At 45.0% G+C, this 14280-nt stretch overlaps 2 protein-coding genes across 2 annotated transcripts in view; one reads left to right on the top strand and one right to left on the bottom strand.

Moving 5' to 3' along the window:
• The window catches only part of LOC104827785 (probable E3 ubiquitin-protein ligase HERC3), a 20192-nt gene that overhangs the window by 5445 nt on the left and 467 nt on the right, over window positions 1-14280 (bottom strand). The window contains exons 2-16 of the mRNA XM_010561035.1: window positions 13143-13326; window positions 12418-12494; window positions 11625-11846; window positions 10769-10860; window positions 10044-10174; window positions 9119-9267; window positions 8725-8801; window positions 8329-8423; window positions 7044-7103; window positions 6383-6485; window positions 6038-6221; window positions 5530-5708; window positions 4583-4681; window positions 3269-3373; window positions 3072-3194 (exon numbers count right to left, since the gene is read on the bottom strand). Coding sequence (XP_010559337.1) covers window positions 3072-3194; window positions 3269-3373; window positions 4583-4681; window positions 5530-5708; window positions 6038-6221; window positions 6383-6485; window positions 7044-7103; window positions 8329-8423; window positions 8725-8801; window positions 9119-9267; window positions 10044-10174; window positions 10769-10860; window positions 11625-11846; window positions 12418-12494; window positions 13143-13326 — 1880 coding nt within the window. The remainder of the gene's footprint in view (window positions 1-3071; window positions 3195-3268; window positions 3374-4582; window positions 4682-5529; window positions 5709-6037; window positions 6222-6382; window positions 6486-7043; window positions 7104-8328; window positions 8424-8724; window positions 8802-9118; window positions 9268-10043; window positions 10175-10768; window positions 10861-11624; window positions 11847-12417; window positions 12495-13142; window positions 13327-14280) is intronic.
• On the top strand, window positions 415-3062 carry PIGY (phosphatidylinositol glycan anchor biosynthesis, class Y). Its single transcript, XM_010586152.1, has one exon. It carries the CDS (start codon window positions 505-507, stop codon window positions 733-735), a length of 231 nt encoding a protein of 76 aa, XP_010584454.1. The 5' UTR covers window positions 415-504; the 3' UTR covers window positions 736-3062.

The raw sequence follows: 14280 nt of genomic DNA, 5'->3' as shown, positions 1-14280 counted from the left end.
TGCTGCGGGGGGGGGCCGCCGGTGGCCGCGCAGCGAGCGGCGAGGGCCAGGGGCAGGACCCGGACCCGGGGCAGGGCTCGGGCTCGGGCTCGGGGCGGCCGCAGCCGCTAGAGCCGTCCCTGCTGCGCTTCCTGGTGTGCCCGCTCTCCAAGCGGCCGCTGAGGTGAGGGGCGGGGGCCGGCGGGAGAGCAGCTCTGGCTGCCCGCCCTTGGCCTGCCGCTGCCCCGAGTCGAGCGAGAGGGGCTGCCAAAGGGCAAACCCCGGTGATTCACTCCTCTTTTTGTTTTGTTGGTTCTTTTTTGTTTTCTTCCCCTGACTCGCCCGGCCAGGTACGAGGAAGCTACCAACGAGCTCATTAACGAGGAGCTGGGCATTGCATACCCCATCATCGACGGCATCCCGAACATGATCCCGGAGGCTGCCAGGACGACTCGGAAGAAGCCCCCAGCTGAGGGCTCGAAGCAGCCCTGAGGACCCACCAGCCACAGGGGTAAACTGGGGCCGATGGCTGGAGGAGGCATGCTCCCCTCCCTGCCCACCCTGACTGTACTTGTTCCCCTCCTATCCCTAGCAGGCTTGTTTTACTCAGCCAGCGTAGACGAAACCTTCCCGCAGGGCTGCACCAGCACAAACAGCTTATGTTTCTACAGTCTCCTCCTTCCTGTTACAATACCGGTTTATGTATTCTTCCACCTATGGACCTGGATGGGGATTAAGCTTTTTAGGCACAACTAGCGCGATGCACTTGATAATCCCTGGGCTTCTCTAAAGCAACGTGGTTTATTTAGTCTCATTGGGTATTGCAGTTGATTTGAGAGAGTTCCCTTTCTGGCACTAGTGACTGTCGTCATCTTCCTAGTAGTATCTGGAACTGTATGAAGTCCTCTGCAGCAGCCTATTACTTAATTACTGCTAAGGCAGATAAAGAGGAGGAATAACAAGAAGCACTAATTCCTTCTAGCATATCCCTTCAAGAGTGTTGTGCGTTTGTAGTGGCACTAATGAAAATCTTCTAGGTGGTGATCATTTTTACAAGGAAGAACTGTAGCCTGACTGAAATAACTGATCTTAAATAATAAGCAATGACAACATGCAGTGATATGAATCTTTCTTTGAATTATGAGGCTTAGTTTTGTTTTGAGCTGATGTGTGTGTTGAAATGTATCAGTCTCACTGTCAGAAGAACATAAAATAAATTGGGCTGATGTTCAATAACAAAACTTGACTTAAATGAAGAAATTTAGTTGGATGATACTCATGTCTGTATGTCCAGTAGCTGCTTGCTTGCCTTTTTTTTTTAAAAAAACAAAAAGATGGGGAGATGACAGCACTGCAGAGAAGATGTACTTCTGCATTTGGGGGTTTTGTTAAAGTGGCTTCCAACATATTCCATTGTCTGCTTAGGAGATGTATGTCCCTGTACTATTTGTTAAGTGACTCTGAGTGCCCAAGTTTGATAGCCAGGCTGGGTCATCTTTGTTAAAGAGGCGTCACCTGACAGGTTAGAGGAGAAACAACTCCAACTGAGCCCAGGATTTGGTAGCCAAGTTGGCAGCTACAAATGCTGTTTAAGTATGTAAAGTGTCTTTCCCCTTAGCACTATCCTCCTCACTAGAGGGGGAACAGAAGATAATTCTGCTAAATACCTCAACCTTCCCTCTTTTCATTTACGGCAACACTAGAGAGTGGAGCGACAGACCACTATGAAGGTGTGGGGTGCAAAGAACTATGTACTCGGTACTGTCTGACAAAATGTCTTCACAGGACAGAGCTATGAAGGGGAGAGGTTAATGCTATGATAATCTATTATTACAAGGATTTCTTTTTTATGTTCTGTTATTGGGTGGGTTATATCTGCAACACAAGACACACCAATGTCCCTTACCTGCTGAAAAATTCAGAAATGCAGCACCAAGTTGTAAATACTGCAGATCTCAGTGTCTCTTGGTGGGACACTAATAATGTGGTCAAATTGATTGGGCTGCTGCTGGGCAAATAATGCTGTTGGGCACAGTATCAAAGGCAGTGCCCGCAAGAGGTGTATTCGAAGGCTGACTACCTAAGTGCAGCTGTTTGTTGGGGCCCCTTGTACAATCAGTGAACAGAGACTCCAGATCCAGAGGACAGTACAGAGCACAAGCCATATTGCCTCTGTAAATAAACACCTCTTTCAGTGGCTGTAGTGAGGAAGAGGGAAGGAAAGGTAGCTCTAGGAACCGTTGTGACTCTTCTCCTAAGTGTGCAGGAAGGAAAAGCTTTGACAGCTCTGGTTGGCAAGAAGGCTCACTTCGAAAGAACCAGAACTGGGTAATCAGGCACTGAGATTGGTATTTCCTGCTGCACAGGTGTGGTGCCAGACTCTGACAGCCCTTGTGACTGATACCGTACATGGTCCCTGAGCTGAGCTCTGCTCTGGGCAGGTGCCCTGTTCCCATGTTAGCCATCTAATGGCTTTTGCAGGGCAGGGCTAGCATTGCGATATCTGCTGAAAATACAGCTGCCAGAACCTTTGGGTTTGTGTGGAAACCGCAGACTAAAGCCATGTGGAGACAGCAGCATTATAATCAGCATTTCATCTCTCTTGCTGGCACTATCCTTCCTTTCCCTTCAGGCAGCACCTCGTTGAGAGGAATGGCTTTTGTGGCTATGTTGCTTGCTGGCCTCTAAGGCTGGCTCCCCAGCCACCAGGTTTTTCATGTACAGCAAACTAGCCTAGAGCCTTTAAAGTCAGTCTAGCAGTAATAGTAATGGACTTTGCCAATTACCAGTTTCCTGAGCAATCCTATTACATCACCCCAAAGCAACTTCACAGTAAATAGCACTGCCACTTGAATTTAACTTATTGCAGCAAAGCTTAATGGCTACCTGCAATAAGAATGTAAGATACTGCCTTCCAGATTTACTTTCCATCCCCCATAGAACATGTTTTACAGTACTTTCATGAGTAGTTGTTTTGTTGTATGCTCGGTGAATACTGAAACCCTTCTACCAATGCTTCAGCAACACTGAAAACCAAAAAATGCTGCAGCAATATATTCAGAGCTAACAAATAATACTATTTAGTATCTTACCGTTAAGATCCTCCTAAATTGCTGGGTTGGTGCGTCATTTAAATGGGTCCATATGTCTTGCAGAAGGCACTGTCTTCTGACTGGGAAAATCCACTGTTCGTGGCCCATCCTTAATAGGTGTATCTGAAGATTGAAGTAACAGTCTGTTGGCAGTGTGTTTATCTCTTCTAAATCGTAAAAAGATTGGCCACACTTACAGTACTAAAGGGGCTGGACAGAGCGTTGCGTTCAGTATAATGAACAACGATCTTGTCTTGCATGTCAAAGATGCATGGATATTTGGTCAGCTTCCATAGGACCATCTGAAATGACAAGGAAGAAAGAAGCTGACATGTTGATTTCTCTTGCAAAATCAAGAGTTCAGGGGTGCATGTGCAGACTGAACTGCCAGTCTGTACCCTGGCAAACTTCTGTATCTCTGAAACATGCCCTTGTTGTGTACAAGAACACTACACTGACAGAGGCACACTTCCTAAAAGCAGCTTCTAAACACTTCTGTGGGTGGGAAACCCTGAGAGACAGGCATCTGAACTGTCTGTGCAGGCAGACACTTGTGTTAAAGTGCCCCAAGAATAAAACAGAGAGAGAGTGATTTTAATAGCATCTTCCACAATTCAGCTAAACCAAAACACATAGTAAAAATGTCCTGGATACCCAGGTTATGGTATATTGTTGTTTAAAACGGTTGGGTTTATTATCTGTAATACCAAAAGTAGATATTAGTGTACAAAAGAATCTAATTCAAAGTGTTACACCTCCAGTGTGATGGGGCAGCAACTTCAGGTAATGTCCTATTTGACTTTTGATTCTATACTGTTTCTCAAACCTCCTCCTCCGCTCTGGTTAATTGCTACAAAATTGGTACTTAGCAAACAAAAGCTTATGAAAGAATTAGGCAGTTGCCCTGTGAATTCCAGCCAAGTTGCCAGAAAACTGCGTTTTTTGCCTAAGGAAGCCCCTACTATCCACATTTCTATTTCAAGCTGCTTCCTGTGACACCAATTGCATTTGGTAGCTAATTTTCACTCCTTCATGTCATCAAGAAATGAACCATTTCACAGATTATTTTTTGTTACCACGCCTTTGGTTTTAGATGTAAGTAAATTGAAATGCTCAACAGGATTTCTACATAAACTTTTAAAGAGACCTCACAATATTTCTGTTAATTAAACATAATAAAATCCAGAATAACAAGAAGTATAGCAACCATCCCTCCTGGTGCTATTTCACGCTGCTCACCAGTTCAAAGCAAATAGAGCCGTTTAAGATGCTAGAAGACAGCTCCAACTCTCAGAACCAGGGGTCATCACAGGAGAGGCGCTATTGTAGCTCCTAAAATACTGGGACGGTAAATGGCTTGCATAGTTTAGAACAGCTGGAGAACTAGGGAAAATGTATTGCCTTTGAGATGTACTTGGCTAGAGCCTAGAGCTGACTTTCATATGTATCAACTCATTTAAATAAAACAGAAAAAAAAGTGGTTTGCACTGCTGGTAAGATTTTATACTTACTTCTTCTGTATTAATGACCGAACACAATCTGATAATAAATTTCACTTGAGGCACATAGAAGTTGTTTTCTTGTACTCTGCAACCAGTTCTGGAGTTCACCTGCATCAACACACGCAATATGAAAAGGGGTGTCAGCAGATCTAAGTGAGCTATGCATCTATGTGGCAGGACAAGACTAAGGAGTAACAGGGCTCTCTGCAGAAACAGCTCTGAGACCCTGCAGAGAAGTGGAAGGATAGAAGTGCTCACTCAACAGTGAGAAGTCTCAGAAAGCCATGTATAAACTAGCCGGAAAGCAAATTTCATTTACAATGAAGACCCCTTAACAGGACTCCATGAGGAGCTCTTGACTTTCCTAAACTTTGAACATCTCAGCAGGAGAAAGGATGGTTGTCAAGAAGAATACAGTTATTGCCCCCTTTCTTCCCCTTGTTCGTATGCAGCTAAAAATGGTCTAATTCTATTGTCCCAGAAAATTTCTTGGGTAACGGACTCTTAAAGCATCATGCAGCGTTACTGTGGCAGCCATGATGTGCCAGGCAGGTGGGTTGCCTTTTAAATGCTGTAAGCATGTTACTGGGGCGAGGGGTCTCACCAGCAGAAAGGGGAATGGGCATGCTATGTAATGGACACCACATCCATCGCTCTGTACACATCAGTGCATGCACTCCTCACACCACTGAAAGCATCCCTCCCCCTGCCAGGGGCTGTAACACACTTCAGCTCTTCACTTCTATAGAGGGTCACCCAGGCACAGCTCAAGAGTGGGATTCCTTCAAAGCTATGCTGGTGTAGAGCCAAAGAGATTCCTGAAGCAATGTCAAATGACAAGGCCCCACGTTCCCTTGTAAGAAGGAAACCCAGAGAATTCAACAAGTAAAAAGGATTAAAATACTCTAACTTGTACTGATATGTCCTATCTAATCAGGATCCAAACACTTTCTCACCTGATAAAGAATCTGCAGTATTTGCAGAGTAGCTGTTTCATGTGGGTACAGGTTTAAGGGGTTTCTGTGGCAGCTTCTGACTTCCACGATAAATTGAGATAGATTTTTCTGGGAAACCCTCTGATACAGAATGACCAGCTCCTTGAAAAAGGATGTTTCTAGATTTGACCACAGGCATTCTGTAAAGAAATCAGCTAGTGAAGTATCTGTCACAGGTAACGTGCAAATAACTGCAATTTCTGGATGAAGCTGCATTTTATCTTTTTATCAAAAGAACTAAACAACAAAAAAAGCTTAATTTTGCACTACAAAACCCAGTAAATTTCAGACTGAGAGGTGTGTTTTTTTCTTGCGTCTTGCTGCGTAGTCCCCATGTTTCTAATTCTACTGAAAGCATTTATTTTGGCTTAACTCTGGAACAAATTACATCAGTGATACTAACTCTTGCTCCACAGCCAAAAATGATCAAGTATTTAAATCATTCAGTTCTATCATCATAAAACCCTACCAAGAGTTTGCAGGTCCTTTGGCTGGAGCTTCATGATGGCTTTTGCTAGAAGCCCAAGAGAATGATAAGAGCTGTCATCCTCTCCCTGAAGAAGGAAAGGCAAGACCAAGTAGACTCTAAAATTTTCAGGTGAGATGGGAGAGGAAGACAATGATGGCAGTAACCTCTCAATCTCCTTTTGCACCTTCAGAGGAAAAAAAAAAAAAAGAGACAAGGGTTAAAAATGCAATTATGTTTTGCCAAAATCATCTATGAATTAGGTTGCCATGAAATTCCCAAGTTTCATGCACAAATCCAGACCTCCTCAGTATCTGCGTAGTGAGAATCCTTAAATTGAATCCTTACCTCCTGTAAGACTTTTGGCTTCTTGCTGATCTTCTCATAAAAACGTTGCACTTCTGGTAAGTCTACACCCGAGAAGTCTTTGGAAGTTTTGAAATGTTTGTCTCTATCACAAAGGAAAAAAAGAACACCAAATGATGTGATAAGCTGGATTTTGTTACTGAATGAATAGTGAAGCATCCTAACATCAGAAAATACTTGGAAAGTTCAGCCCCAGCTCCAGCGGCTATAATTTTATTCTGTTCTAAGAAGACAGTCTCACTGTGGTGTGACCTGTTTAATATTCTGTCCTTCCTGTCTTCTGTGGCTGTGCACTGTTAATGGTAGGCTTCCTCTGTTTCACCCTAAACTGACTTGCACTTCAGTGCCAGGAGGAGCTATTATGGATCCTTTGGGAGCTGTAATATTGCCTAAAGGGATTATCATCATCTGTCAAATGTCACTATAGGATAATCTGCTAGAATGTGAGCTTCTACAGCAAATTTCAGTAGGACTGGGGGATAAAAATCCCTTAATTTTAGCTTGGGCTTTGAAAAATACAGACTTGCTTCTTGCAAATTCAGATACGACTCATCTTCTCTACATATGTGGCCTACAATAACACTTTCTGGTCAGTTTACATGCAGCCAATGTATTCTGTTATGTCTAAGTCAGCGCACGCTACCTTTTCTCCAGGAAGCTTCCATTGATGCAAGCCTCAGACGAAAAGATCAGTCTGATATTCCTGACAGTAAAAAACAAACCAAAGTCAATTCTTTCAACATGAGTAGCAACGAACAAAAACCATGGGTACAAGTATGTCTGCACCTGACCACATAAAATTTTTCTTGGCACCACTGGACTGAGAGCAGTGCAGAAGACACTGTATTTGAGGAGTTAGTGATCATCAGCAAGCCACCTCTGCTCCCCTGGGCCTTGTAAGGGAACCTGCTCAAGCGCCCCATGCCAGCCTGTGTCGCTCGCTGGTGGGTGTTATGATGGAGATATCTTCTCCTGACAGCTTGTGACGTTGCCTGGTTTTGTTTGTTATGCAAAATAAAAGGCAGTGTGGCATGGGAGGGAGGAGGCACCCCTCCACGGACGGGATCTTTGTAGCACACTGAGGGAAAATCCATCAGGGTATCCATTTGCTGCTGCATGAAAGCTGGGTTCCCAGTGTCCGAAGGGATGTTAGACTTACATGCTACCTGTATTCCTGGTTCTCTATTCTTGTTAAAGCAGCTATTTTATCAAGTGATTTGCTGTCAGGCACTTCCTATTGGTATCTGGAAAGAACCCTTTCTCTCTCTCACTCTCTCAACAACCACTTCCCATATGATCTAAACCATACTAAAAGTTGTCAGGGGAACATTGAGATCCAAATCAGCCAAGATTTTTAAATGTGCTAAATCAGCAGCTGGAGTCAGACTTGCCCAAAGAAAATAACTTCCCATGTAAGATCTGAAAAAAGACTATGTAATCATAATTCTCAGCTGTAAGTGTAAGACTTCCCACAGTAGTATATACTTACTGCTTTTAAAATGGGTAACTAAAGAAGGGATCACTAATTTTTAAATGCTGACACACACGAAACATTCCTATTTGGGTACTCTGCATTATGATTTTTGCACAAGGCCTCGGCCTGCAGACCAAATCTTTCACTGATTTAACTTTTTGGCTCTTCATCAACTTAACAAGCATCCTGTGCAAGAAGAGGAGGACAAGCCTCTGAAGCCAGGCAGTACATCTGCTCTGTTCCTGCAAAAGGGTTATCAAAGGGCTGTTGCTCATCAACATCTCTTTTTCCTGTGCAAAACCTAAGTAAGAAGTCCGGGTACAAGATTCTGTCTCAGCTAAATTCTTGAATATCAGTTCCTACAATAGCCTCCAAAGGATAATAATTTTTAGAGAAAATCATGTATCAGAGAAAACAAAAAACAAAAAACAAAACCAGCAGGTTTCTGACTTACTTTTTTATACTCTCCCAGTGTTGCAAACCGAAATTAGAAATCCATGTGTCCACATCTTCATCCTTCAGAGTGGCAATTCCATTCAAATAGGAATTCTGTATGAAATGCGTGAAAGTATTGATGAGATTACAGGTCTAGCAGATGGGGTTCTTTTTTTCAAGCCAATCATTACAAGAAGATTTCAGCCTAAGTATGAACAAAATGGTCATCCAGCTGCAAATTATCTAGATGCATTAACCACCAAACAGATATATAATCGCACTACAAGTTAGTTTCTGTGTAAGCATGAGACATACATGAACTTGGTGCACTAAAAGCAGAATGGAAAATCCAAATGTTTCCAGCAGTAATGTCAACAATGGTAAAATTAGAAGCCATGATCAAATATGCACATACCTCGTTCTTCTTGCAAAGGACAATACTTTGGTTTCCTCCTGCAACAATTTCAATCACTTCTTGTGATGTGTTGTTTTCTGTGAAAGAATAAAATATTTTCAAAGGAACATTTGAAGAGACAGTCATTATCTTCAGAGAATTCAGTGCACAGATGTGGAACAGGAAAGAAATCCCTCAGATAGTTGCTGTCTGTCTAAAAGTTGATCCTATGTGGCCATTACCCACGATGATAAATCAAGCAGCAAATGGAATTATCCATTGCTAGAATCTGTTGGGATGACCAAGCAAGCATGAGACATAATGTTAGCCTCTCAGTACAAACATGAAATCAAGAAAGCAAGCATTGCCCTAGAAGAAATGAATATAGATTGTACACATCTGCAATAGTCCTTACCCTGACAGGATTCTCCAGTATTCACTGGTGAATTGATGGGAAGTGGTATCAACTGAGTAGGCGTTCTCTCATGTCCCAGCTGTCCTTCTTCATCAGAACCAAACAAATAGACTTTGTCCAAGGAGGGGACGTAGACTAACGTGTGCTGTCTGTTCAGAAAAAGAATAATAGTCATAATAAGCTCATACCATTGGGCTAGTCAGAATAAAATTTAGAGATACATTTTCAGAGTGGATAGCTGAGGCTTGCCTTTAAAACTCCCAACAGTTCAGCTACAGAACCCCTTTAACCAAAGTCATAGGACCCTTCCTTGCATAAACATTCAGCAATAAAGAAACATACGGACTCAAATTCCCTATGCTATCCTCTAATATTTGTGATTTACCTTGGTTCCACATACAAAAATAAAGTGTTATGGCTTGCTAGCTTCACGCCCTTCCATTTTTTCAAGCGCAACTTCTATGCTCCTGATATAAAGCCCAGAAAAGTCAACAGGAGACTTTTTCTGGCCCTGTTCCAGAAAGGCAGAATGAAATTGGATAATCACCACCACTCTGGTTCCTTCTAAGGACCCACCAGTTTGTCAAAGTGGATGGGAACTCTGTGACTCTCTTGACACAGGCTTTTCACAGTCTTTTGCCCTTTGGAACCCAGTACACCCTTCATTTCTTAAAAGAGCAAAAACCAAGGGCTTCTGGTATTTTTTGCAGCCCCCTCCATCTGCTCGGCATGGGCTGAGGATTCGGCTTTCAGAGGGGCTGTGGCAGGAGGGTGGCTTACACATGAGGAATGGACGATATTCTGACAGTGCTGGCCTACTGGGATACAGGGATTTGAACATCATGGTGACTCCCCTCCCCTACTGTTCTTCAGTGATTCCCCTAAGACCTTGACCTTGGAAGGCATGTCATTGGTACTTTCCCACCTGCCGCAGGCAACCTGCGAAACTCTTGCTCCCCACAGCTCAGCCACCACACGAGGTGTAAGTTCATTCCGTGTGGAGTTGTGACCAAGCTGGCCAGCCCCTCCTGCTCCAAAGGTGCACACCAACCCCTCCTTGAAAATGAAGAAGCAAACAACAGGATCACTGCATTATTAACGGCATTCAAATGGTCACCACCGAGAGCGAGAACCAGCAAGACACAATACGTTATATGGGACTTGATTTAAAACATCCCTGATTCAAACACAGGTAGAGTTCACTTCGTGCCAAGCCTAATCTTACATTGTCTAATGTCCAAATCATTTAACTCCTGAAAAAAGCAATTTAACTCCTGAGAATAATTCCCTGATGTTTAATAGTTTTAGTTGTATGAGTAAACTCTAGTGAATTAGCTATTGTTCACATCTTCTTAAGTCACCAACATGCTACAAAAAAAGACAATATTTTCAAAAATACTGAGAGTTGAATTGCACCTCTTTGCCCCAGGATTCCCATTCACCACTTCCCTGCAAAAGTTTACATGCAGGTGACAGGAATCTGAGAAAAGGCCAATTTTCCCAATAGCTTAGTTAGCATCCCTTAGGGATTGTCTTCAGACTTGGATGGAAGCAGGCATTGCCATCCTAATTTCTCCATGCTGACTTTTAGCAATGTATCTTTTCTTGCAGGGTGAGGTCTCGGATGCTGACTTTCCATTTCAGACTCACCTTGGAGAGAACTGCAGTATGATCTGCCCCACATGAGATAAATACAGTCTTCCAGTGCTCTAATGCTCCAATGTATGACGGGCAGTCCCTGTCTGGAAAGAAGATAGCACTGCTGAAGTGGAAGAGTACTGGGGGGTCTCACACAAAGAAAGATTTAGAAAATAGGGTGTTTTAGCACTTTCCAGTCCTCTCTTACAGCAATTCATGTATTTACAACTTGGGTTTGAGTTGTTTTCTACCCTCCACTAGAACATACTTTTTTCTCATAATGTTCTTTTTTATAGTATTTTCTTTTCATTTACATTTGATCTGCAACAAAACACAGTGCTTTCACATCTGCTTGCCAAAAGGTACTTGGCTTCAAAATATCTGACTCTCAAGGGTGCAGACTCATTCAGATCCTGCTGACTTCAGGTTCTGTCTGGCTACGGCAACTCTGCTCTAGCCTTCTAGGCTTGAAGAAAATGGGTGATTTTAATTCTTCTCTCACCTTGTGTTTACAGAGAATTAAAGAAGGCAAAGAGGTATAAAATTAATTTCTTTCATGCAAGACTGCCTGGAGAGAGAATGGGAGTGGAAAGAGACCTCTGAGACATATGGGTTTAAAAGCCCATGCTATCCAGCTGGCCACATAAAATGATTGGAAGTTCTCTGTAGAAATACAATCCCTAAATCCTTTGTCCCTGCATGCCTTTCCTGGTCAGAAAACAAAGACCTCATCCAGATATACTTTCTTCAAAAGACTTTACTGTCCACTGCTGCTCCAAAGAGGCTTGCCGGTCCTGAGGAGCCACTCCTGTGTCTGCAGTAAGCCCACTGACCAGGAAAACACCTTCCTGCTGCTGTCATTCCTTACCTCTTGTGTCTCTAAGTCCCAGCTGTCCAAAATCGTTCTTTCCCCAGGAGTAGACAGCTCCAGAGAGTGACACGGCAGCGCTGTGAGCTCCTCCAGCAGCAATCTGAGCAAGTGAGATGCCCTGTAGTCTTTCCACCAGCTGTGGTTGGGGAATGAGCGTGCTTTGGCTCCCAACTCCAAGCTGTCCGTGGGTGTTCTGGCCCCAGGTGAAGAGCTGACCTCCTTCACGCACAGAATAAAAGGAAACAGCTCAGCCTCACTGCTTCCTTTGAGTCTTTGCACTTTGGGAGTGGGAGTGAAAATCAGTGTTTTCAGGGACCTAGCTCCAAGGTGAGACCAGCAGCAGCAGCAGCAGCCAGATCTCCCTGTTTGCTTCTGACCCCTTCAGGGCAGTCCCATGCTGCCCGTGTGACTCAGTACAGCAAGAATAAAGGCAGGGTGTTTCCAGCTCTAAAGCCATACTTGCAAGAAGTTCCCAACCAGAGAGGTGCTCCAACTTAAGAATGAGCAGGTCTGGTGACCGCAGAGTGGGGCAGCCACGTCTGCTCTCCACAACACACCTTTGCGGAGGGGTAGTGCTCAGGAACTGGAGAAAGACAGAGCTGTAGGTCCCTGGGTGCTGGGAGGAAAGGGCAGAGCTGATAGCCAGCGCGCTTTGTGTCCCCTACCCACCACTCATTACTCTCTAATGGTGTCACCAACTACTGGAAGTAGTTCAAACTCTCCCTTCTGAGAGCAAGCCTGCCATAATGTGACTCCCGTTTGGAGGAAAAGTGTGCTTGAAAGAGGCTACCTCTGGAAAGTGCAATGGCGTGCTGGTCCCCACACGCTATTTGAACAATATCTCGGTTTCCTAGTCCTTTCACCAGCCTACAAAAATAAGGAAAAAAAAATCAAAGTAGATAGATGCTGTGCTGTGAGACAAAGTCAAGGAAGAAGATCCTAGCACATTTAGCAGGAATTACGTGGAAAAATACAGGTCACCCGTCAGTTGATTCACCCTGCTCTGATGCTAGCCTACTGCAGCTGGTCTAACTGATTTGATTGTATTTTGCACCACGGAAAGCTGGAAAAAAGTCAGGCTCAGCCCTGGGCAAGCTAACAGAAAATCCCATAGCAAACTGCTGTGCCATTTTTAGATGATGGTTACCCTCACAGATTAATCAGAAGGTGGCAAGGTTCAGATGTGCTTGAGTCTTTCACCTGCAGCTTTCCCACGTGTGGTTTGCAGGTCACCTGCATTACTCTGGTATGTGCTACCAACCCTTACTAAGTTTGAGAGAAACCTGTCTCTTGTGCATCCCAAGCAGCTCAGATCTTGGTATTCCCCTCAAAATCAGTGCACTTCTTGCCTGGTTAAAAAAGAAGATAAAGTTTTGGGTCCTAGGAACGTGTGTGTTCCAGCTCCCTCTCTACAACAGGAACACACCTCAGTCTCTTGGATGTTACCTTTAGGAAAAGTGGGCTACATCTTCTGACCATTACCACCCATACCTCCACTCCATGAGAGCTTCTTACCTCGTCTTAGAGCAGTCAGCTGAGGCTGTAGTCCAGTGTTCAGAAAGCTTCCCGTTGTGGGAGAGAACGAGCGTATGTGTCGCGTCGTGGTTTGAGCATTGCACCTTCTCATTCTTCTGCGACTGCGTGTGCTCTGCAGAACCAATACAGACAGGCACAACAGTCACGCTAAGGCAGCAGGCATCTTAACCATCTTGGCCCCCTCCCCAAGATCTCTGTGTGCTACTGCTTTCACCAAGAGCTTCTGCTCCTCAGGAAGAAGTGAGACAAGTGTGTATGACTTATTTGCTCAGGCCTCTTGGGGTTTCAGTGTCCAGCCCACTGCTTGGTTTCATGCCAGACAACTCTCCCGTCTATCACTAAAAGACATTTCTCCACCTCTTAGGCTGATGTGCCACCAGCTCCCAAGGCGATCAGCAAAACGTCAGCAGAAGCACGCTCTGTTACTTTTGCACAGCTGTGGAGAGTGCCCTGGGGAGATAAAGCACTTTCTGAGGCATCTGACCTGCCCAGATTTGCCACAGCCTTCGGGATGGCATGCCTCGAAGTCAGATGTTTTACAAGACGCTGGAGAAGCGATGACAGAAAAATTCACACATTGCCTATTTAGAGCAGAAGGAAGTCCCTTCTCGTCTACAGCTGAGGGGCTGCAGGTGCTTTCCCGACCCAGACCTACTCAGTTACTTGCGTGTAGCCCTGCTGCAGCACAAGCGTCCGAGAGCCGGGATGCCCAAGCGTGACAGGCGGTCATCACTCAGGACAGCCTTCCCTGATTCACCTAGCACCTCCGGAGACTCGCTCTCCACCCTTCTCACACCTCCCCAGCTTAACCCCGACATGTAACCAGAGAGGATCATTCACGTCTGTTCCCCGGCACGGTCTCCCTCCCTCCCTCCCTCCCTCCAGCCTCCCCCGCTTGCCGCACACTGTGACACGGTTCAGCACTTCATGCCGCGGCCCGCTCTCCCCGAGAGGCCTCCCAGCAGGTTACCCCAACCTCAGCCCTTTCATCTCCGCGGACCCGTCAGGGGTGGGGGTGTCTCACACCCCCCCCAGCGCGACGCGCACGGCTCCGGCGGGTCGGGTCCGCCCTCGGCCGGGACGCTCCCACCCCGGGCCGGGCTCTAGCCGCTCCGCC

This window comes from Haliaeetus leucocephalus, unplaced genomic scaffold (genome assembly GCF_000737465.1).
Source record: "Haliaeetus leucocephalus isolate CR32 unplaced genomic scaffold, Haliaeetus_leucocephalus-4.0 Scaffold140, whole genome shotgun sequence".
Classification (NCBI taxonomy): Eukaryota; Metazoa; Chordata; class Aves; order Accipitriformes; family Accipitridae; genus Haliaeetus; species Haliaeetus leucocephalus.
Note: the sequence above shows the minus strand (reverse complement) of the source record. Positions and strands in the feature narration are given on the sequence as shown.

Excerpts from the sequence above, each read along its gene's own strand:
- PIGY (XM_010586152.1), top strand. The coding sequence starts at position 505 with ATGGCTGGAGGAGGCATGCTCCCCTCCCTGCCCACCCTGACTGTACTT.